The sequence below is a fragment of the Varroa jacobsoni genome, unplaced genomic scaffold, assembly GCF_002532875.2.
Source record: "Varroa jacobsoni isolate VJ856 unplaced genomic scaffold, vjacob_1.0 scaffold_768, whole genome shotgun sequence".
Lineage (NCBI taxonomy): Eukaryota > Metazoa > Arthropoda > Arachnida > Mesostigmata > Varroidae > Varroa > Varroa jacobsoni.
The window spans coordinates 1-24758 of record NW_019213670.1 but is presented as its reverse complement, the minus strand read 5'-3'; the positions used below and the strand labels follow the sequence as shown (position 1 = coordinate 24758).

The 24758-nt window shown below is 39.6% G+C and overlaps 2 protein-coding genes across 2 annotated transcripts; both read right to left on the bottom strand.

The window, feature by feature from the left end:
* Window positions 1-909: 909 nt before the first annotated feature.
* On the bottom strand, window positions 910-8200 carry LOC111263473 (uncharacterized). The gene is made up of 3 exons (XM_022838572.2): window positions 8073-8200; window positions 1530-2752; window positions 910-1333 (listed from the first exon to the last, which is right to left on the bottom strand). Exons 2-3 carry the CDS (start codon window positions 1718-1720, stop codon window positions 1096-1098), a joined length of 429 nt encoding a protein of 142 aa, XP_022694307.1. The 5' UTR covers window positions 1721-2752; window positions 8073-8200; the 3' UTR covers window positions 910-1095.
* A 4126-nt stretch (window positions 8201-12326) lies between these two features.
* On the bottom strand, window positions 12327-24151 carry LOC111263474 (adenylate cyclase type 9; the record flags this gene model as incomplete). The annotated part of the gene is given in 10 exon segments (XM_022838574.2): window positions 12327-14674; window positions 15286-15374; window positions 16016-16247; window positions 16951-17184; window positions 17816-18024; window positions 18591-18829; window positions 19490-19753; window positions 21417-21518; window positions 22980-23140; window positions 23845-24151. Coding segments are annotated over 10 exon segments (2011 nt in total), but the record flags the coding sequence as incomplete, so codon positions are not given.
* Between the last annotated feature and the right edge of the window lie 607 nt (window positions 24152-24758).

The following is a 24758-nucleotide window of genomic DNA, read 5'->3' as shown; positions in this document are numbered from 1 at the left end:
GCAGCGTTTCTAACCTCCTCTATCTGGGGGAATACTAATAAATTCGCGAAACGTAACTGTTGCACTTTCTTGCCGCAAACTGAACTAAGGTTTGTTTTCTGTTACGTGAAGCAGGAGAAGGGAGGCAGGGGGGTTAAACCGATGAAATGTTTGTGTTCACATAATATTGCTTCGACCGATATTGCACATATCGATTACTTCGCTCCTTTATAGAGGCAAGTAACTAAATAGAGCATATATGCCTAGGTTGTAAAATACACTGCTTCCTATTAGATTGTATAGCAAGGATTTGTTTCGCACCGGAAGTTTAAGTTCCGGGAAAGAGGCTCCTTCAATTACATCCTTCGCTGGAGTAAGTCTTTTGAGGATTCTCTCAAATAGAAATCAATGTGTATTTCCGATTTGATCTTTCACACAGTTGTGCATTGCTGAAAAAAGTTCGAACTACAAATCTTCAATTTCTCAAAAATTTACTATGTTTTTACGTAAAAATCTACGAGTTTTACACTAAGAATAAACATTTAACCTAAGCAAATCACACAAATAAACAATAAAAAAATTCCACCACAAAACGGCGGAAATCAACACAAACATTTGGCGTAACTTGACAATCAAGTCATATTATCAATTGTGTATCTGTTATACACTGACGCATTCATTGTTATAGTTGAAAGTTTATTATTGCTCTAAGTAAGGTGAAGAGTACTACTAATTTACCAGACAGCCAATCGACTCTATGCTGTTGACTCGATATACACAGATCGACTAACTAGGGCTACGTTTTTTCCATACCGAGATCATCTACAGTGAGCGAAACACTGTTCATCCGAAATGTTAGTTCTTAGAAGCCAGGTTAACAATGTTATATATATATATATATATATATATATATATATATATAGAACAGAACATTGTAATAAAAGTTTCAAGGAATAATTATATTGTACAGTTTGACAACGGCTACGCTTAAATCACGCTAACAAACTTTCTCATCAAACAAAATCCATCAGCTCATTATTAGGCGCGTGTCAATATCACTTCTGTCAATGCATTGCTTCTCATATAATCATCAGCTGTTGCTCTCTGTTACGCTCACTAAAGGCCTATCTTGAATGAGTCTTCATCATCTTTTTTATTATCAGAAGGCTCACTTTCGACCTCTGGTACGGTGACAACAAAGGCCAAGGAGATCTGTTTAGGTGTTTCCTGTTCGTCTTCTTGCCTTTCGCCACCACCTGCAGCCAATTGCTGAATTTCCTTTCGCATAACGCTCCATTCTTCCTCACTTGGAATCGGTGTGGGTGCGCGTCCTTCAACTGGACGAAGTTTTGTTCTAAAACGAGAGCACAAAGGTGCAATAAACTTACATAATTAACCGCTTTATTATACCTGAAGCTAATTCACTCGTTGCGCAAACAACACCAAGGCGAACGAAAGCATTCGGAATAGGGACGGACATCGAGAAAAGCAACACACTTTGGCTCGCTTAGTATTTTTTTAAGCCTTTTACGGAAATTTAAGAGGCTTACCTGTCAATGTCGATCATGTGGTCACCCACTTCTGGAAGTACCTCCTCCACTTGAGATGCATCGATGGTTACAGTTCGCGCTTCCAAATTTGCTCCCGTTTTTAAGGCCTTCTTAATAGAGGTTTCACCTCCACCATATGGACTCTCTTCTACCTTCTGCGCATCGACCAAATTCTGTTTGACTTCAGCCATCTTGTCAAGCACTTAGGAACTCTGTGTCTATTCTACACAGACAGGTTTTTGAAGAAGGGATTTCTTACAACCGGACGTGAGCGCGGAAAAACACTACGTTATTTTAGGGTGTTTACTTGTCAATTTTAAACATTAAAACGTTATGCAAGAGTTATTCGCTTATCGGCAAGCCCTGCTAGCTTGAAGGATTTGCTTTTGCAGGGAATGCCTCGAACTTCTCGACAGCTGATTAATGTTGTCCATTACCACGGTAATGCTTAGGCACGAGATAGCCAGCGTCGCAACAATCAGCTTCAATGCGAAACAATGACTATTATAGATTTCACTGACGCCACATCTTCTCCAATGTGTGTAACAGCTTGTAACGCTGATAAAAGCAATTTAAAAGATACTCGAAGTCTTTCTATGAAAACAGGTCCATGTTCAATTGACACACGATAGAGCTGGTCTATATACAAAAGGACAGTTCTGTTTGATTGAGTAACACCGATTCGATTTAAAGTTACTTTAATTTCCTGAATGGGATGGGCGTCTGAAAGAGTCATTTATGAGAACAAAATGGCGGCTATCGAGGAAGTTCTGCTAACTGTCATCACTAGACAAAAATAGATTTTCGTATCGATGGACTTTTCCGTGGCCACCACGTGGTAACTTCCGGTGTGGGTTGAGGCACTACTAAAACAGGAGACAATACCTAATTCAAGTAGACAACAATACCATGACAAATTTACTAAATTAAATAAGGTATCATGCAGGTGAAACAATCAATCGTCACCAGCTTCAGCAACAGCTTGTTTTCAAACCACGCAACTATTGCAATCGGCCTATCTACGCATCAGTGATTATACTTATCCGCTATGACGATGATGCTCTTGGTCACGATGCAGCCTTATCAATTCTCTTTCAATTTTGTTTGTATCGTTCCATGAATAACAAATCTAAATTGACACCTCTGAGGAATACGGCAAACACTGCGCATTTGCCTATTGTCGGCCTTCAGCATAATCAGCGATGTCCCCCTCTGACAGCGAACTGAAAAGATTCGAACGAAATGACTATGACTTCAGTCGATATGATAGCTTCACCTTTGTGAGGTTCTAGGGTTCAGCTACACAGGTTCATCTTATCGATAAAGAAGTCAGGGGAGCGCAGCTTCGGAATGCACTGCGTGCCACTCGTTTATGTAGCCGCGTGGACGGATAGTGGTTAGGTATTTCATTCAGCATATACCTGGGCAGTAATAGGCTGCAAGCGGGATTCCTATTTTAGGAAGGCACATGAGCAAATACAGCTTAATGGCTCTGCCTATGTGAACTTTATATGTAATCGATAGACTAATGCTGATAGCCATTGCACAAAGTATTCAGTCGCTACCTTTAGGTCTGCTGCAAGCCCGCGCTTCAAGTTACGTTAAGTTGCAATTCGTTAGTAGCAAGGGACCCTATTTTTGGGCACCCTGACGTCGACCTGCCCAACAGCGCTAAGATCTATGGATTTGGCATGCATAGCACTGAGCGAGATTTTTCTAGGTCCATGCTATCAACATCAAAACCAAACGGACTCTATTCATTCGGACCCATAATAGCGACTGGTAGAAAACAGGAAACCCTAAATCCTATTGTATTAGGTCGTCGACGTTCATATTTAATAGAAAACAGGCACAGCGTTAAGTTTGCTATTCCTATAGACGAAACAATCCCGATTTAGTTTGTATTTTATTACACAGTTGAAGGCATATTAAAGTTGTAGGTGCGTTTGTATACGAGAATGAGCATTGTTTATATAAGGGACGAATCTCGCCTCGACGGTCCTGGTTTGAGGTTATATTGTGGGGCGTATAGTAACTTCACCCACAGTTCATAAATTGAAAATTGTGGTATCCAAATATACAACTTCAATCCATCTCAAATGTATTGATTGACTCTAGAGTCAAGCCACTTAAATCTGCAAATGATTCCTGCTATGGGGTATCTGAAGGATAATAGCGTAAATTCGTCACAAGTGCCTAGTTTGCCTCGACTCACGAGTGTGGATTACTTTCTCTGCAAGACCACTTATGAGCTTGGTCCGTAGTTAGAATAGGATGAATAATATTCGAACTATTAGCTTAGCATTCAGCTAAGCAAGCAGGCCTTGTTACTCGATTCCCAATGCCCTGTCCTTTTTACATCACATAGTCAATGCGCATAAGGTTACAGTATACATTACCGATTCAAATTCGATATATTTTCTAAAAAGGTAACCGGAGTGCTGGAAGGAGTTTTGTACCGCATTTGCACAATATATCACGTGGTTATTATGGTATGGCTCTTTCACTTGAAATTACAGAAAAACGTACATTTTGAGGCTGGATGACCTGTCACAACCAACCAGATCATTTTAACACAATCCCAGTCTATACATAGATATGCGATAACCAACTACGTCCGATATGCCGCCAGAGTCGTTGCTATTACGTCTATGAACTCTCTTCTGCAGTTTTTCTAAAATGTTAAAAGCAACGTGACCGTGTTCAGGTGAGCTCTGTTCCGCAAATGTGTTGTTATAAGCCATGATAGGATTAGGCCTTTACAATTAGTTGTATTATGAAATCGTTAATTATATCCATATATTTGCTTTTCGAAACTAATTTTTAAACGCCTAAATTATTTCCTACAATATGATTTTGGTGTCCGTCATATTACCGAGACTCTTTGACACCGTAGACTCCTCAGCTTACCATCATTTGTGAAGTGGTAAGTTTGTCTTGTGAGAATTATGAACGTTTTCATTCGTCTTAGTGATAAAGTGCAATAAATAGGAAATTATTCTCGGTAGGTATGTCAACTAGACCAGCATCATAATCGACTTCGGTCATTATTTACAAAAAATAAAGCTTTCAATTCTACTTAATTTTAATGTCTGCCGGTTCTATGCATTTGTATATCCAGTGGGCTTTGTTCATTGTCGGCCAACACTAGAGTCGGCTAGACGCTGCTGAGCACTGGTTAACAGCCGATCTAGCGGATAGAAAGTTTGTTCCTTTCTGAAAAAGTACCGAAATATTTTTTCTATTTTTAGCAACGTTTTTGAGCGTTTGCTCTCGCTCACAGTAGTGCTGTAGGGGATGTAAACTTTTGTCCTTCAATAGACAAATGAATTTTCCCCTAGTAGGAAAATCGGTCGAGGTCGAATTTTCCTAACATTCACAGAACCCGCGGAACAGCGAAGCTGGAATGCTATTGAAGAAAATATCAATGTTGGTTTATTCGTTTATAAGGATACAGTCAGAAGCTCAGTATAAATTCCTTCGTCAAAATGTCCAAACTGATTAAGACAAAAAGTATCTACTTTCTAGAAATTACATGGTCATAGGTAGCTTTAAGTAGCGGCTTCCACGGATAACGGACGCCGGTCGGCCCAAAGTCATACTTTGTCCAAAACAACAGTCCTTCGAAATTTAGAACGAGTCAGATAGGCAAATCCCACAAATGGACTGTAGCAAAAAAACAGAAGTGTTCCAAGATACGTTTATATATTTATCGAATTGCCCTTGCAATTAACTGCTTGTGGCTAAAGATAGAAAACTGCCGACAGAAAAAGAGTTTGTTTCTCGATAGCTTTAACGTGGGCTAGCTGATAAGCCGCCAGAATTTCACGGGTGGGCTTTCTGTTCTGGCAGGAGCATTGCTTAGAGCACCGAGTAATAGCAGTGGCCACATAACTACGAATCACCTATGGGGTGTTTAGAAAGTTAGAATTGCAGAAATTCTTTTGGAAATTTTTCCGTTAAGCTACGAGGGGGCCAAAATAGGCCTACAGTTGAAACGGAACTGGAAATAGGTGTGATAATTATTTATATTAACAATAGACTTGCAAATTATTTTTATTGAGTATGTTTCCTATTTTACAAAAACATCATATCATAAAAATAAAGTACACGCTCAAATTGGCCATCGGCTTTGCCGTTACTTTTCGTTCACTTATAAGGTTTTTACAATGCCTGCAATGCGCTACGGGCGGAAGTACGTAAGGGTAAAACATGCGCTTGGGCGGAAGATACATGAAGGGACCTTTCGTCTGTGTGAAAAAAATACCCATGCGAATAAATGAATTTTACCTATTAACCGATTACGTTCCTTAGAACAGAAAAAGTATATTTGTATATTGAAATAGCTATGTTTGTCTCTGTGGTCAAATTCCCGGTTACGTAAAAGGTATTTAAGTTGTATAAAACGTAAGTAAAACTTCTTCAAAAGGACGACTCAAAAAAGAGATCATAGGGGCAAAGGAATCACAACCCATACACAATTATGTTTATGGGTTGAACCTAAGTTGGGCAGCGAAACAATGGCTTGAATGGTCATGTTAAATAATCAGATGTCAATAAGTCGTTACATAATCCGTCGCGTAGACAGATGAAATAATTTTTCTATCTATCTGTACACATGCATGGTCGTCGTGAAGGCTTTGTTAGAATAAATTGTGCTATCGGTCATTCTGCAGACTTACACCTATGACATTTAGCCCCACCTGAGGGTTCCCGCTAAGCACCCTATGCCGTAGTGTACAAAAAATGTCACTTTATATAGTAATCGGTGAAAAATCTTCGACTAACTAGTAAATTTGCAGTAAAGCTCATAATGAACTGTTAAGGTTTCAAGATCAATATATACATATATATATATATATATATATATATATATATATATATATGGACACGTTTTATGACTTTTTTTTCGGTCCATATTGGGCTGGCTCACACTTTCATGTTATGCCCATATATAAATAATATTCACAAAAACTATAGGCCGCTGCTATAACATAAACACCGTGATGGTGTATACGCTGAGGTACTCGTACGGGCAGGGCAGATATTTTCTGCCGGTTGCAGCAACACGTAGGGCAACAAATAAACTAGTAATGCCACCTAAGCATAAAGCTATGTTTTAGCTAGCCATAGCCCAGCACAATGGGTCGGTAATTTGCAACAAGGACTGCCGTTCTACCGAATCACGCCGATACGATACAGACGCAGCAAAGTCATACTTTCTTAGGAAACATTTTAGACAACATACAAATGTTCGTTGTACATGTGTAACTACATGCAGACAATTAAATGAACTTAACATTTGGCCAAAAAAAAAATACCAATTAACGCTTAAAAGTGTAGCAGAGTTTCTACCTAGGCAGACAAAATGCCCCGCAGCTTTTAATGATCCACAAGATGTTGTTTTCTAGATGAACTAACATTTCGTAACTATGTGTCATTTGACACGGTGCCAGGCTTAGGGGCAATTGTTAGAACAATTTCAAGCTGATCTAATTAGTCGATAGGCTCCTTTGCTGTACGGCGCTAGCGTCGCGCTAAACAACTTTACCCACCAAATTTGTTTTGATCTCTTGGATAAAAAAACTTTCATACAAAGTTCTATCGAAGTAGAAATTTCACACCAAATGATTTTTTTACAATTTAATCTCTTTCAAGAATAGAAGAATAGAAACTTGCTACTGTGGTCCCTATGTTTTCGTAAATGTCTGCACGAATCCTTTCCGCTAATCCTAACTAATTCGGTTTTTCTTGAGGACTGACCCCTCATTCCGAGTGGAGTCGGTTGTAAAGATACGCTTGTTGCCACCCGTTCATTTTTATGGTACGGAACGGCAATAATAAAGAAATCAACAAGGAGTAAAAGTACTCTGTAGGCAAAAAAAAAGCTTCAATATTGTCTGGCGACTGCTGCCGCTGCTGTTTGACTGTACCTTTATCAAGCATTTCAATATGAAACGACCATTTCCGTAGAAGCAGCCTTAAACTGTGTCGGTTTATCGTAGGTTTCAATACACCCTACACCAAGACAAAATTAGAATATTGATTTTAATCTAGTAACTTCCTATGTAAAAAAAACGTTTGACGTAAAGAGGCTGAGGAGGACGCGTTAGCAATAGTGGTGCAATATATACTATAAATAATACACATATATATACACATTTCTCGTGCATTGGTGTTTTTTGCGGGAGTATAGCTACACACGTTAACTGCAGGAGCATCGATGATGATCTCTTGTACAAAAGCAAAATTTAAGTGCAAGAGGTCTAAGATCTTATAGTCCACAGAGATCTACGAGACATGAATACTCGCATCGGTCTTTCAAAAATTTCATGCTCTAGTGCAGTGAATCGGCAGGAAGATTTAACAATACGAAACGAAGCAGCAGACGGACGTTTCCTGCTAATTATAATGGTAAGAAGAAAGTTGTATACAAATAGGCAATCCATATTTTTTTTAGCCTGTGGGTATCTCTAGTAGTATCGTAGGACATTTATCTTGCAGTGTAAACATTGGGGGGAAATAATCAGCGAAAATGCGTACCAAGTGACACTTGTTCCGTATGTAGCAAGTGGATCTTTCACGAAAGGACATACTTCGTGAAAAGTCTCCGGTATAGCCTTCGCTGATCTGTGTCAATAAGGCGATCTATGCATTCCTTTTGGTCTCTATGCTGGCAAGCGACACGTAATCTTCTGTGAATCTGTAAAAGCGTTTACAGAGCGTATGATTATTTACGAGCGTAAATCATACCCGCTCGCTGACGATCGTCTGTGCAAGAAAAGGTTCCGTGATTATGCAAGCGCGGCTGTTTCGAAAGGATAGTTTCGTGCTTTCCAAACAACCTTTTCTTCTACACACGCAGCTTATATGGGAACCTTTAAGGTCGGGCTTACGCGTTCGTGTAGAGAGAAAGATAGGCCGTTTTTTAAGAACACTACGTTTAAGGACACTACGTGATACGTTACGTATCCCGTAGTGTTCTTAAAAGTTCAAGTTACGTAAGAATACGTAAACAAGACCCTATACTAGCACTGTTAACTGTTGCGTACCTCTTCTCTGATGCTGATGACATAAGCAAAGCTTGCAATCTGCGTAATGGTACAAGTTAAAGTCAAAATGGCAAACTTAAAGTAAAACTTTTTCTTAACGTTCGCGTATGCATCAAAACTGATAGGGACGAGTCCAGCGAACTTTATCCAACTTTAAAATTTTACTAGTAGCTTGTAACACCATTATATATATCTAGAACCGTTAGAACATCGATAAACTAGAGATATTCATTCATGTGGGCAAGTTACAGAAACAAGTTCCGTAAGCAAGCGGGTTTATACAATTTAGGAAAGTCATAAAGCTCTTTTTCGATTCTTTCTCCTTGAAAATGGATAGAAGGAAGTGGAGGTTCGCTACTTCGAAGGCCAATTTTATTAAGGCAACGCTATACATAATATAAATAAAGTTGAGCAATGCAACACCACACAAAATGTAAGTAAAGACTAGTTACAAGACTTTACATGTAATGTCTTGCTAATCGTTTTTGAATGTATACAGTTGAAGCCTGTATAGATCGTTTTGCTTGTAACAACCTGCATAAAACTAGTATAAGGGAACTGTTTCGCACGAATGTAAGATTCAAAGGTCGTTCAAGGTTCGACCCACGAACGACAGGCTGTCGGACACACTGAGCACGGCCTATCCATAAGCGCAGCGATTAAAATACATCCAAGTAGCATAAAGGAGAGCACCCGCTAACAAGAGCCATTATATGGAACGTTTCCAGAATGAAGAGAAATCGAACCAGCCTTCTAATGGCTACCATCAAATGCCTCGAAAAATGTGTACGTTTTTCAAAAGGTATTCAACTCGACAACAATCTTATCTGAGCGCTGTTCAAAAATGAACCGTATCCTAGATATTTTACTTGCACACTGAAATATTATATACTCTAATAGTGGAATCTAAGCGACGATAGAGTGTCCCCATGAGAGCTTAGTGGGTATCATATTTGCCTGCTAATGTTAGGGACACGTCGAGGTCTGGGTTAATGGGTTATGATGGATTAATTAAGGCTACTGTAAAACTTCCAAGCCTTCCTAAAAAACGCGAAAGAAGCGTGTCAAAGTTCTGCGAAGAAACTTTGTTTCCCTAAAGCTTCTCCGGCGGATTTTCAAAAACTCATTCAACTTGGAACCGAGAGACGTCCAATTTTAGCAGAGCCGTGTCTGCAAATGACGGACGCGATATGGTAGGAAGGCTCGATGAACGTCGACCAGCGAGGCTGCCCATACTGTAACTACAGAAATGGAATCATTTTACGCACCAATGCCTGAAGCACAGTCTGAGCCTACATAAACGGGACAGCCAGTAATTTATGCATAGTCATGGTTGAAGTCCCCTTGTAAGTGGATAGTTGTAACGTTCGATACTAGAACGAACGTAAACGCAATGATTCTGCGATTGATTCATAAGTTACGCTCAGCGGATATCGCAGGACCTTTGCAGCCTGTATACCTGTACGAAGTTACGACTTGGTACTATCGGAGAAAACCGATTTCAGTGAAATAGCTCTCGGTAGATCAACAGAATATGCGGAAACTCTTACAAGCAACTTATTCTTCCAGTTCTTTCTTCTTGATCTAGCAAGCTAAAAGTCCTAAAAATGTAAGGACTGAAAACGGCCAAAAAGGCGCAAACGTCTTAAATAGACTGAGCGTAAGAGCTTATCCGGACAACCCAATCACCAGTTGATATTCCCCTTTCCAAAACGTCTGTTAATTACTGTCTAAGAAAAAAAAATTATTTTTAACCATTTGATAAATTTTGGAGCCCCTCAATTCTAAACCTTATTGAGATCTTACAATTTGTCTCACAAAAACTGTCCTCAGGTTTTTTAGAAGTTCGCAACAACCTAAATGCCGATTTCGAGTAAAAAAGGAGCTTTTAGCTTCGTTGACGCTTTGCACAACGTAAAGAGATTATACAATACCTAAAATTTCGAAAATGACGTATTGTACTTTGTCATGACGAGTTTGTTGCTTCATTTTAGAAAGGACTGGTTCCACGAGTAGCATGTCCATTACGACAAATAGCCCGTCAAGGTTTGCCTGATTTGCAAGCAACATTTCGTATACAACTTAGATACCACGATTGTGCCGCAATTATGACATATCCTTTAAGCGTCATTCATCAAATGTATTCAGTACCCTGATGGGACCTAGGATACGTTAGAACTTGAATCAAAATGTGCCGTTTTCTATAGTTTGAAATGCCGGGGTACAGGCTTGATAGTATGATCCTGACAGTAGTTCGATTACTTGGATTGAGTTCAGTTACTTTTCGCAAATAATTCAAATAGTTAAATTATACAAACTTACGATGTATTATTTTAAAATGGTGACATTTCTACATCAAGCCGCTTGGACGCCTCGTTGCCCATTGCTTAGCAAGAGGTACTGCAATGTCCTTTTTTGTTAGAGACGCAATTTTTTTCCGATAAAGGTGACCATATGCAAGAAAAGCTGTCATTGGCTTGGTTTGGTCAGTTCACCTTACCTTAGGCTTTGCCAAAATGGTAAAAATAAGGTAGTCCACAAAGTGGACACCTTTATCGTAGGCAAAATCTGATTTTTAGAATAATTACAATTATGGCACAGAAAGGCTGCACTCCTTGCTAAAGTATAGGGAAAAATCTTGTTTTACAGACACATAGTATATTTTGGGGATTGACGGCTCGAATGAGCAGTATCTCCAAAGCTTAATATCTAGTTATTTTTTCACAGTTTAGATGTTCTATAGTATCCAGTGGCTGACGAAATCAGATTTACTATCCACTGGCTAAGCTTAATTTCTTCAGAGGATCTATTTTGCCATTCAGTATCATAGGGTTAGACGATGAGTGGCATTTTGTATCTGTTGAAAAGTAGACATGTTTTACGTTACCAAAATAAAGTCAGTAACGAATGGAACAATTTCTATTACGAGGTAGGTTAACGACGCTTTTGCCTAATCCTATCTGCGCATGAAAGACGTTTTCCATTTACAACTTCGAGACGAAGAAACCATAAAATAAAAAATATAAAGCTATAGACAACATTTTAAAAACTGTCATCCTTTTTTAACTTTTTTTTTTCTTAATAGCCTGCGCAACATCGGGCAGGCTATTGAACGTTACAAATACAATAATGTTCTGTATATTTTGATTACTTAAACGATCATTATAATATACAAATGAATGATCTTAATTATCCAAGCTGTTCTACTTTCGAAATTATTCATTGATTTGCTTAGTCTAGTTCGTACACGCTAAAAAAATAAAACATTCGCATGGCGTCTGCAGCTTAGACCGAAAAAATATGGTAATACAAAGGCGAATAATTGCACAAACTTATCTAGAATTTATTTTTACGTTACGCACTTTACGCAAGTGCTATTGATTTGACTAAACATAGCACATAAAAAATCGTTCTAAATTCAAAAAACTACAGGACGAAAATTATAATTCATGCGGAGACTTGAATTCGAATTTATTCTGCGTCGCGCAGTTTACCTTTGATGCAATCGATCATTTCATACGAGAGATGACCATACATATAAAATCTCGCAAATAAATCGAATCAAACATTGCCATCTACCCCACTCTTTCGATACCCCTGTATCTATTTATTAGTAAGCCGACGTAACAGCCTAACTGGCCGAATCTAGTGGGCGCCACCAAAAAAGGAAATAGTGTTTAATGACGAAAAAAAACCTACAATACATGCATTTACAAGCAAGCTCCAAACAGAAATTACATCGGCATTTACGGACAATAAAAATGGCTTTATTCTACAAATACTACTGTGTATCATACGAATATAAGTAAAGTATTATTATTGTTATTATATTTGTTAGTTATTACATTGTTGCCTTGTTTCTTTCTGGTCTCACACTGCAAATTGAACGCTAACAATTGTTGAGTAATTAATTGTAGATTTTTCTAGTGATAAATCTCATATCTCATCGTGCAGCGGTAATTCAAAAGGCAATACTACTAATCACAATATGCAATTGTAACAGTATTAGCAACAATTCTTAAGTATAGCAATAATCGTTGTTGTTACTGATTGCGTACATATCCGTTTCTATTGTTGCTAATACTAATTCGAATTGCGATGAACAGCGATCGTAGCGCCACGTCACAATCGTGGAGTTCCTCTCCTGCACGAACACAAGAGACATATACTCCATTCAATTTGATTTCGTTTCATAGTTGTTATTGTAAACAATTGTTGATGATAAAGTATCCATGACGCCAGAAAATGTTGACGAACACAGTAGCTTGGTCACTCAGCTACAGCCATCCGAATGATAAGATAAATACACTCCAGATATAATGACATCAGAACTGCCTCTAAACTTTAGACACGTTTGTTAGGCGTATAAACTGACCGGGACAAGCTGACCCTGCAAATGAACTACGCGCTCCTCATCATTACCATGGCATGGTTATCGTCTCTACTGCAGAATATATCGATCGTGCCGAGGCTATTTTTTTTATACAAAAATGCATACAACTGTATTTACGGTTTATGATCAGTGACTGAGTGCTCGATGATACAGATGATTAGTTTGAAATAGATATCTTGTTGTGTCTTTTTTAATGGCAACGGGAGAGCATTTTCTCATGAATATGTTATCTTCTGCAATAACGAAAAGCTTTTTTAAGGTCTATTAATGGGCCCCTGAAAATATCGCTAGTATTATTTATAAGTTGAAGGTATAATCGCAAAGTTGCATTTTCGACAAGAGTTTAAGGGTAGACATCACTGGTGAGAAGGATCCATTTTGTCCACCCTTCTCTATGCCACAATGATTTCTCGCCGATAAGTTTGGTCCCGTAGCTGTTCTTGCTCCTTTTTAACTTAGCAACTCTTTCGTATGTTCACCCCCGCTAATGCCCCGCTTAAACCTGGCTCAGGATGCGAGAAATGGAAAGATATTTTGTTGTTACTGCAAGGCCCAGTCCGCTTTCCACTGCCAACTAGCAATGACCACGCTGACTGATCATCACACCCCACATTAATGTACAGTCAGTTACTTTATTTAGTTATATCGTAAGAGCCTACAAGCATTTGCCATCTTTCTCTCCAGCTTCAAATGCGTCTACACGTACTCTATATGCAGTTATCATTCATAGAGAAACTATACCGCTGGTCAGGTCGAGTCTACCACAAGCGCCAACATATTACTTGTCTAGCTAAAAATACAATTCGGGGCCTTCGTTTGCGTCTTGCTGATTTGTATCGAAATTTTGGTAGAAATTATCTGTGTCTAGATAACGTGTCTGTAGCTTGCTTTGTTAGGTTCTTAATGTGTATGTACATATCACAAGTGAGCCAAAATCGGTCTCTGTTCATTTTTCCGTTCTCAATCACGTCCGGTATTTTGCATTTTATAGTGATCGAAACCAGTATTTGACAAAGGCATTCCGAACGTTTCGGAAGTTATAAGTTATTTTTACGACGTTGGATTACTTCTTGAGAGATATTTACTGTGAACAGAATGCTATTAGTAGATATAACAAATGGACTTATAACACCTACGCGTAGTCCAGTGATGCAATAACGGTAGGGTGTAGCTTAAGGATTAGTTCAGGCAGGAATCAGGGTTTTTATTTAATGCTGCAAGAAATGCGCACTCGGCCTTAAGTAGAGAGCATATGGATCATCGTCACCTGTCATATTAAATTAGAAGTTCAATCGCTATATTGCTTAGATATTCAGCACTGGATAAATATCTGACATAAACATCCTTTTGAGTAGTTTTTGGATATGCAGTGGAAACAAACGCACGCACGCACGCACGCACGCTCACATGCACACACAGACACACGCACACACAGACACACACACAGACACAGACACACACACAGACACACACATACATGCACACATTTCTTTTGTTTTATTGTTTTTTTTAATAGGTTTTTTTTTCTAAAGTTGCGCAGGAATGGTCTGCTGTCGCTTGAAGGGTATCTTGTGCAGCTGCTTCCCTTTTTTGCTCTCCAACAAGTAGACATTCATATGGTCCTTGCCCTTGATGTACATTGAGCCACGGGCTTTGAAGGTGTACATTTCACTTAACACCGGTAGGCAATGCTCAGGCACCTATGATATACAGCATCAGCAGATCCGTTAGAGCGCTCTCGATCAAACTTAGCGACCTAACGACCAAATCAGTTACCTGGTATCTTGCGCAGATATCATTGCTTACTTACCTCGTTACAGACAGTCAAAGTAAAGTGTTTTCGGACTTCTGAGGTCGTGCTCATTGTGTGTAAGAGCTTCTACTAAAACCATCTAATTGGTTACACCGGTAATGCTAAAATGTTTATCTATAATAGGGACCCGTTATGTTTACATGCGCGATGTAATCAAGTCGGGCTCTACAAAAGCTGCTGACCACGCAAGCGTATGTTACCTCGCTATTCGTACTTCAGTTGGTGCATCCTAGCAACTAGGAGAACTTATCTCCACACTTAGTCAGACTGGGTGCGTTAGATGGAGCTAATTTAGACGTATGCCCTCTTGAATGCCGCCCTGAGAATTGAAAGTATAAACGTATACTGACTTGAACTTACTCTTGCCGGCTTATATGATCCACCAGATTAGAAGATGTGCTATTAGATAGTACTTGTATTATTTGCTCGTGAATTGCATACACACACTTCTCTTCCTTAGGACGAAACAAGATAGACAAAGTATATTTCTTACGCTACCTGAATCCTGTTGGGCATTCCGTAGGAGTCCATGCGTGAAGCGGTGTTCACCGCATCGCCCCAGATGTCGTAGTACAGCTTGGTAGTGCCTGATAACAAAAGCAAAAAAAATACGTATAGATATTGGCACACACTAGAAATTCTTCTTTTTTTTCTTTCTTTCTTTTTTTTTTTTGTGTCTAAGTCGAACCTGTGGTACACTAATGTATTTTCGGAACAGCGATAACTCGTTCTGGGGCAATTTTTAATGTGTTTCCATTTTTGGATTCTTCGCTCTGTGCAATGCGCAGAAAGCTTTCTATCAAAATGTCATTTTTTTCTATTGTTACGCGTTTAGTGTGATAATATAAATTTTTATTTAAATTTATCAATTAAATATCTAACTAGTAAAAAGCGAAAGGTTAAACGAAAATTTTCCCATCTACACACCGTCTACCTTAAGTTTCGCCATCAGTATTGAATGTGTTACTGTTCTACTGAGCTCATAATATCACGGAACGAGGCAGACAATAATAGTGCGACCAGTTAATTATTTTTGATTACATTATCCTTAAAGTAAGGTAAAGTTGACGTACGACGGGGAACATTTATTTTTTTGGTAGTAGCGGTAGTTTTAGGGCTTAAAGAAGGTCTGAAGCAATGTCTAGAGGCAGCGTCGAATGTAGGCCTCAAAATATTATGATTGTGCTAAGAAAAAATGTTATATTTAATTGAGTGACCCTGTACTAACCAATAACGCCAGCGGTAATATCGCCGTGCGCGTAGCCGATGCGAAGAATGAATTTAAATTCGAGTAAATTTAAATTAAAATCTTCAATAACTTTATGCATGGCAAGCGCGAAGTCGATTAGCTCGAAGAGATGAGTAAAGGGATGCGGATTCTCGCGACGGAGCTTTGGATTGAGACCGGAGGCGGCCATGAAAGTTGCGCCTATCGTCTTGATCTTCGTAACGTTACGAAACTGCGAAAAATAGCCAGGCAACTTATAGATCAGAATCAACAACAGCAGCAGCTTGTAATATCGTAAGTTTAATCTTTAGCGCATACGCTGGTCGCAAGTATCATCTTCAGGAGATTTTTGGCCGGATGTTATTGTTTTTTTTCTATGCACGCTGATTCCGAAGACTAGATCTTCCAGGTTAGGTCGGTGTAGACGAAGCAGAACTACTCAATCTCGGCCAGATACGCATTGGCCATAGCAAAATGATAAATGGCTACTTTAAGTAAATGCGTCTATTTCCTGCGGTAAAACACTACTGTTGCATAGAGCAAAAGCGTCTCCGAAATACACAGAATGTCAAAGACGTAGGCATAGGCCAGAAATGGGCCTATATGCTACTTATGGACTTGGCGAAAGGCCTATGCTTAGATTATGATGCAATCTAGAAAGTGTTCTGTCTTAGGACACAGCGGAAAATTTTAGAAGCTATTGCGGCAAGACTAATCAGCCGTTGAATTAGCGATGATACTGTGCTATAGTCCCATATAGTATCGGTCCCAGGATTAAGGAAAACGTCCTAATAGTTGCACTGGAACTTGATAAAACTACGGATTATGCAAGTGACCAATATCTACGACACTTTGGCTATACGAGACCGAGACAAGATGCTTGACGATTTTCAACATAATAAACAAAACGATAGTAACAACAAACGAGAACTTACTTGTGGCTTGCTTAGAAGCTCATCGAAATCTCCAACGAGCTCGTTGAGAACCCGGAGACACTCTCTACCACCTTCATAGCTTTCGTCATAGAGTTCGTGGAAGTTAACAATAGATGCAAACAAAATACCTGCTTCACGGTGATTTTCCGAATAACGAGATGTTGTTTTCAGCTGCTCGACCACATGACGAGGGATAATATTATGAAGGAGCCAATCCGCTTGACGCTTTAGCACCTATACAAATCGGAATAGATTTAAACAATAGGATCACTCTTAGTGCATACGTTCAGTAGCAACTAAATACTTGATTATGAAAACTAGAGTCAAATGAAGAAGCTGAGATTACATTCGCTAGGTTACTCGTAGCCTTGAAAAAAATTCACAAAAAAAAAAAAAACCGAAGAATTAGCATTACAGTTACCCGCAGTATTGGACTTCACTTTTTGATGTTTATGGTTTGCGATGTCTTTGTGAGAGCATATGTACGCCTTAGAAGGGCCTTTATCTACGTCGTTGGCAATGCGCTTGCGTCATTCTCTCTCACAGGGTTACACCGTCACAATTATCAACATAGGCCGCTACGCTTGCGGGCCACACGGCCAGTAATCGCCCTATACAGATAGTTGAGTATTCTATTAAAGTTCATTGACAAATCCCACATCGAACGGGTTGAACACTAACGAAGACGCTCCTCAATTTACACACAACTAACACGCGACGTTAGTTTTTGTGCTTGAGTTAATCACGAGTCAAACCATACGAACTAGATATAGACACGTGGCTAAAATTAGGCTATTGGCTAATTACATGCAAGACAGTCTAAACCTATTTTGACCTAGCTAATAGAAACTATATGCGTATAGACCTGCATGCGTTTCTGGTCCTGTGAAGCGAGCCAGCCACCGTGAAAGCTCAGTCGCAAACTTGTTTCGAACTCGCGATTTAACAACCAAACGAGTATTGATGTTAGAATAATGTGGACAAGAATATCCCAGATAATATTGTCCGAATTACGACACAGATAGGAGCGACGAGATATTTCCGTGCAGCGTGAACTGTCGCAGAATACCCCACCTGCCCAACATACATAAAATATACAATTAGGTTACGTTAACGTTATCCTTCGATTGTCAAACCCACTTTTGACACAGAAGGCACGAACCGAATAGAAGTTATACAAATACTTTTGACCGATGATTGATATTTTATGTATAACTGACTGAATGTTTACTTCTTTGCTACTGGCTACGAAAAGTCAAAAATCCAATTACCATTTTTAAGGTCACCTTTAGATGGTTTTAAATTTTAAGGAGAAACCTAACATGGGATGGGATTATAGGATCGCAATAAAGTCTTCCGACAATCGGTTCCGTACGCTGTAATATGTCTAATTCAAACAAGGAGTTGTTTGAATTCTTACGTAGCAGATGTGAATGGGTTACGGGTTTTGGTAGAAACTAACTTACAAGCCCAAAACGGACGGGTTTAGGTCTTACTTCGAATTTAAACTCAAGCGTGAGTAATCTGCCCTTCAATTCTATTGAAACTAGAACGTACGCCTTAAGGCTGTGTTTCAAAGGCTGTGCTATAATTAGCACGACATTTAACATTAGTTCCGTAAAGCTTAGACTAAGGCTTACCAACAAACATCACCAGCGCTAATCCGGCGACGGTGGCGAACAGGGATCGTAACCAGAATTTTACCTGCGAAAAATTCGTGAAGTGGAGCAAGAACGCGAAGGACAACAGGCAGAAACCATCGCTTGCTTGCCAGTTGTTAAAGAACGAGTCGCAAGCGAAGTTGCTGAATACAGCCAGAATAGGCACACACAGAAGGAATAGACCAACCACATGCAGGGGCGTCCATTTCATCAGGTACCTACAAACCAACAAGCAAACAACACGACAGATACGTCACGTATAGCAGTGTTTTTGGTGCCTAGCTAGACCCCTGTTTCCCTAACACGGAACCCGCGCAGTTCGAATTTGCAGCTGTACCGGCTAATGCTGCTGCTGTCGTCTGCATGAATTGAGTTCTCGTAGTCACACTTGGACGATAATCATCACGCTCCCAAACTGGGTTCTTATCACTTTGTTAGAGTTATGGAAAATAAGCTACAAATGATAAACAATTTTAGCGAATATATACAAATTGCACTATTGAAATTTTCAATTAATTTCATTAATTCAACCCTACATTATTTTTTGTCAGAGTGATATATACATATATATATATAATCGGATTTGTATAGTAGGTTATTATATAGGGAAGATGTTAGCTTGAATCGAACACTTCGATATTTCTAGTAAAAAGCGACACAGATAGTATTACGAAGGTGGAGATTAAAAGCCATATAGAGAAATAGATACATCGTAAAAAATATGAATATTTTCCAGAAAAGCTGCACATATCCTAAAGGTTGACTTATAATCACTAGCGGACTCTATAAAGCAAGTACAGTAACGATATCTCACGAACTTCATTATCGTCAGAACGCGTCTCCTATGCGTTTACCTAATAGACAGCGTTCGCACTCACCGAAAGGTTGCAGTGAAACAGTCATTCGCTTGCCAATTTCCTCTCATTGCCAAAATTTCACGTAGGCAGACCATTGCAACGGCGATGTGCGCGAATGATGCGACAAAGCAGAAACTCAAAAATACTGCATTTGGTGTCGGAAACAGCATAAAGCAAGTGACCAAAGAAACAAAGTAGAAAATTAGCGCCACGGCGGTACACAGATAGACTGTGAACGTAGGGGACGCCAATGTGGGATATAGCTCGCGGCCCAGAAGTCTATCCCTGGAAAGGTTATGCAATTTAGTATTAACTTTAATCATAATTTTGGTCGGGCACTTTAAATCCCAAAACATGGTCTTCTTAACTTTCTCCTCGAAACGAACCAACTACTTCGTTAATAACTTCCGATATCATCTGACGCAAAAATAAGTCATTGCTCGACTAGTAAGAAATAGTTAGTTCTACGTAAAAGGATATTTAGATTTAGCCGGTTAGATCACAAATTTAACATTTTATACACAAATCTGTCATAAAGTATCGAACTAGTTTCAATATCACCTACCTAGAAAGCTATTTAACTCTTAGAAAAGGCGTTGTCATTGCCGACAGATTCGCGTAGCCATCTTTGAAAGCTAGTTTCGATACAAATGCAGTGCACCATAAGGCTTAAGACATTTTGTGTATGTCACAGACTTTTACTTACTAGACGACTTGATGGATACTTAGATATACACTATTCATTCCATCCGGTTACAACAATAAGTTATGCCAGATTAGGCGTTGTAGCCAGCGCTCGACTGAAGGTTCTTATGGAACCTTCTTATCTAACGTTCTTCTATCTACAAGCTTTTTTTCATTTCATTTAAATAAAGGGAAGTTTATTTAATACTTGGCCGGTAGTAACGACGAAAGTATTTGCTTTCCATGAAACCACTACCTCCGTGAAGCAACGACAAGATCGGACGCTTCTTACTGCTCAAAATTTAACCTCGAAAACGAGAATATATAAATTAGTAGGCTTCAGACTAGTCAAATTGTGCAAGTATATTTTAGTCTTGCTCGAACATGCTCCTACAAGGTAGATCGCATTAAAATCATTTCCATACATTTGCATATTAGAGGACAGACAGGCCTGCTGTACTGAAAAGATATTGCGTACTATCTACAGCTTGTAAACTAAAATGTGTATGGTTTTAAATGGGCAGCTGTGCTTTACTCCAGAGTGTTTTTCGGTAACTTTTCGAAACACTTCCCCGACGGATTGTGAGTGAGACAGTGGCGGTGCAATATTGCTACGTTCCCGTTTTAACGCAATATGTCAATTGATTCAATCTTATTTTTGACATAACGCTGAGACGCAGTTTAGCTTGTTGATAATACTAAAAAAAAGCCCTAACTAAAAATGAAACATTATCTAGAAAACTACCATAGTTAGCATATCTCTTAGCAAACTCTAAGCAATTTCACTGAAACGTTTCATGTACCACATACTTTTTTTATACTTATCGTATATACACCTTTATGCCGCTTGCTATAAAATCTCTCCGCTGCAACTGTTATAATGATTAGTTCAATTTACAGACCAGAACACAGTTGAGTTGAACACCCATAGGCGGGAAGGAAGGTAGGGCCTTAAAGGCATTTAGTGGTAGGTTTCGGAGTACTCAGTGTCCTATAAAACATAAGATGACCACAGGAGTCTAATCATCGAGAAGGATAGTGGTGACGCCTAATCATATGTTATCGAGAACTCATTCCTATAAATGGTCCGGTACTATTTACGGCTTGCTTTCTCGCTAGTTTTTTGTGACACCCAAAAATGAATTCCGTCGCGCTCCCGTGTATGTGAATTTGCTACGCTCGAGTCGTATGTACCATTTGCTGAGATAGGCCGACTTTTCAATGGCAACAGGGTTTTACGCTAAATGGGAAACACAAAACTCACCGGTAACCACGTTCAATGAAGTTATCCTTGAAGAAGAGCGATAATTTATGGACCGGAGGATGGACAAAAAGTTCAGCGTCTGCACAGTCCTGTTGAATGCACCTGAAATTGTCGAACATTTATAAGTTTAACTATTAAAATGTATAAGACAAAAAGTACAACGTCGTGTTAGAAAAAGCTATTTCAACCATAGGTTTCAAAAGCTAGTCGCGCGTTCACACAAGCCTACTTATTCAAGCCGCAACGGTTCAATTTAAGGGCTTTAAGAGCTCCAGTTATTTAATGGAAGTAAGATATGTAACTAGTAAAATTACGACTGACTGCAATCCCAAAGGAGCAAGGACCATTTCTAACAATACGTTATTTGAGTCAGCATCGTTAGATTTAAGTTTCACGTTAACAGCAGCAGCAGCAGTAGACGACTATATTATCTATCTATAGATCCAAGGCCACTGGTCGACCGATGGTTGGCCGACCAGAACAGGTACATGAGAATTTCTCAGGCGGCGATTTAAGATTCAGATGTTTCACATAACGCCTCATTAATCTTTATAAATAATCAGCAGTAAGCGTTTCATCGCAATTAGGTAAATATCAAACGAATTCAACTACTCCACTAATAAAATAGACTTTTACCTTCCTGCGTAGCAGACCCACTTATAAGTCCAGAAGGCTGAATTTAATTGATGGGTTCATTCAGGCAGGCCAAAGGCAGCAATAATTTTATTCCTTGAAAAGGTAACTCGGCCATATCATGGCTAACAGAAAATATCCATACACGTTTCATCGTATCGTTTTGCTATGTGCTGATGTATTTCGTACCCACGGACGCCAGCATTTTCTTTCCCGTAAACGCGGCCATATCGAGCCAGCTTACCCCCAAACACTAACGTTTAGTCGGATTTTACTAAACGGCCAGGCTTTAGATAGAATTTCAGAAGCTGAATTGAGAGCTACGGATCGCCGGCAGCTTAGAACATGAGCGTTCCAATATTAAAAATACCTTAGATAAATAACTTACAGTTTCGAAGAGATCATGTATTGTAGTTCTTATATGACTTAAACGTGTCAATATACTAAACATGCACTAATGATGCGGATTCGCCCAGTCGGGGTAATGGTAGGTACGAAGGCAAAACGGCTGACAAAAGTCGCTTCCCTATACGCTGAAAGTAACATGATTTAAGGAAACTGGAACTTCTCATCGACTTAAACCTTCAAAACCGTACGTACAGAGGATGTTAATATGCTCAAGCAAATACAAGGGGTTTTCATTCAGCGTTATTTTCTGGTCTGGAGGTGACAGTAACATGAGCGATGATGAGAAAAATCCTACAAAACAACGTATCTAGATTGATTACCAGAATTGGAGCCGCAACAATACTGTAAGACGTTGTCAAAGAATAACGTGTACCGGTTGCCTGCTGCACCCTATGTAAGGCCATGTAAGCCTATGTAAGGCCAGAAAAGCAAATTTGGACTTATGCTTAGATGGGATAAAATAGCCATATTTCTTTGGGCGAAGGTCAAACTCTGAGTAAAAACATGCCAGAGAAAACTTACCGAATCATCTGCAGATCGCTCTGCTTACGGATTTGTTGTCTGAACGAGAGAGCGGGATCCTCCCCGAAGATAGAGTAGCCCCTTATTGAGGACACTCCTGAGCTGCGTCCAGTCGATGTAGACGTTCTTCCCCGCCGATCGACATTAATCTCCACCGCCGTCTATACGCATTATCGTGCGTATATATACGCGTACGTACATATACGCGGTATCGTCAAGCAGAAAAGCAGACAAGCATGAGATTAATCCAAAAACGTACGCATGCTCAAGACCGGCAAAACAACGAACAATAGATGTTTCAATGCACGCCCCTCAATTAACTAACAACAAAAACGTGTTAGGTCTCTCTAAGAAAAGGGCCTACCCCTGTACAATAATGCCAACATAATTGAAAATCACTGTCGATGATTGTCTCCTAGAAAGTTTGTGCAAGTATTCGCAGAAGAAACATCCCGCCTCAATGACGGGGTCGTTGAATGCGGCGTCATTGAACAGAGTCTAGCCAGAAACTTCGCGCGTTTTGTTATAACATTTAATTCGTTTAGATGTTCCAACGCATACATTCGGTTTTTACTAACCGTGTAATAGAAGTTAAGGAAACTGCTGCAATGTAAGAATTGTAGAATGTATCATTTTGTAGAAAATGGAAACTATGGACAATTTAAATAAGTGTACGCCAACACGCCGAAGGTTATATCCATCATCGTACTTATCTGATTCTATGAAAACAATCCATCTTTACCGTGAACCAGCACGGTGCTGAGATGCATCAGAAAAAGGTTCGTCTTAGACAGGTTCAGACGACCTGCTTGCTTATCTTCTGTAAAGGTGCCTACCTAAACTATTATTAAATAGATCCGCATACCGATTCCAGTTGTATACTGCTTCGGGCAGTAACGACGCCCGAATCCTTCCGAGAATACAGGGTCGAAAGGGACGAATGTCGCCGAGGTTGTCCTGGAATTACTATTGGACCACCCGCGCCAAGAGGAGGCGCATCCCCGACTATTGGGTTATGTAGGTCGTACTGATTGCCAATTTGATTATTAGCTTGATGATGCCACGGTTGTGCCAAAGTTGGATGAAAAACCACTTCTTCACCAATCCAATCTTCATCGTTTTCATCAGAGTTCGCCTCTTCGCTCAACGGAGGACAGCTTGCCTTTCTTGTGCTGAAAAATATCAACATAAATTTAATTCATTCATTATTAATTCTGTGTCGTATGGCGGAGCAGTGCTTCTCGAAAGCAGAACTAATTATTAAACCGTTACTAGATACTATTAGACACACATGTTTCACGATAATTAGTGTTAAGGTACGCCGTAGTCGTGTCTAGAGAAAGAGAGTTTGCCTGCCTCAGGAATAATAGTCAGTATAGTCGAAAAGTGGCTATTGGTGTTGCCTTAATGGTAGATAATACTGCACTTTGCATTACCTTAACTACAGCTGGAGCGGACAATCTGTCAGGCCCCTAGACGTTTCCGGCACTCAAAATTGCGTCTATCAACGACCATGCCTTTTCGAACGGGAAAAATGAAGAATAGTATCGTCTTCTTAGAGTCATCAGCTCGTTATAGTACCGCACGGTGCAATCGCTCAACATACGTCCCGTCGAGAGCCAACTAGACTTTCTACAAACGGCAATGTATGGCCGAACAGAAAGATCGATTGATATGACTGAGCAAAGATTGACCCTGCACTTGGGGTGCAACAGTGACCTACCCACTAGTACCACACTGTATATGAGACTGCAGTAGAAAGAACCACCGGTCACGCAG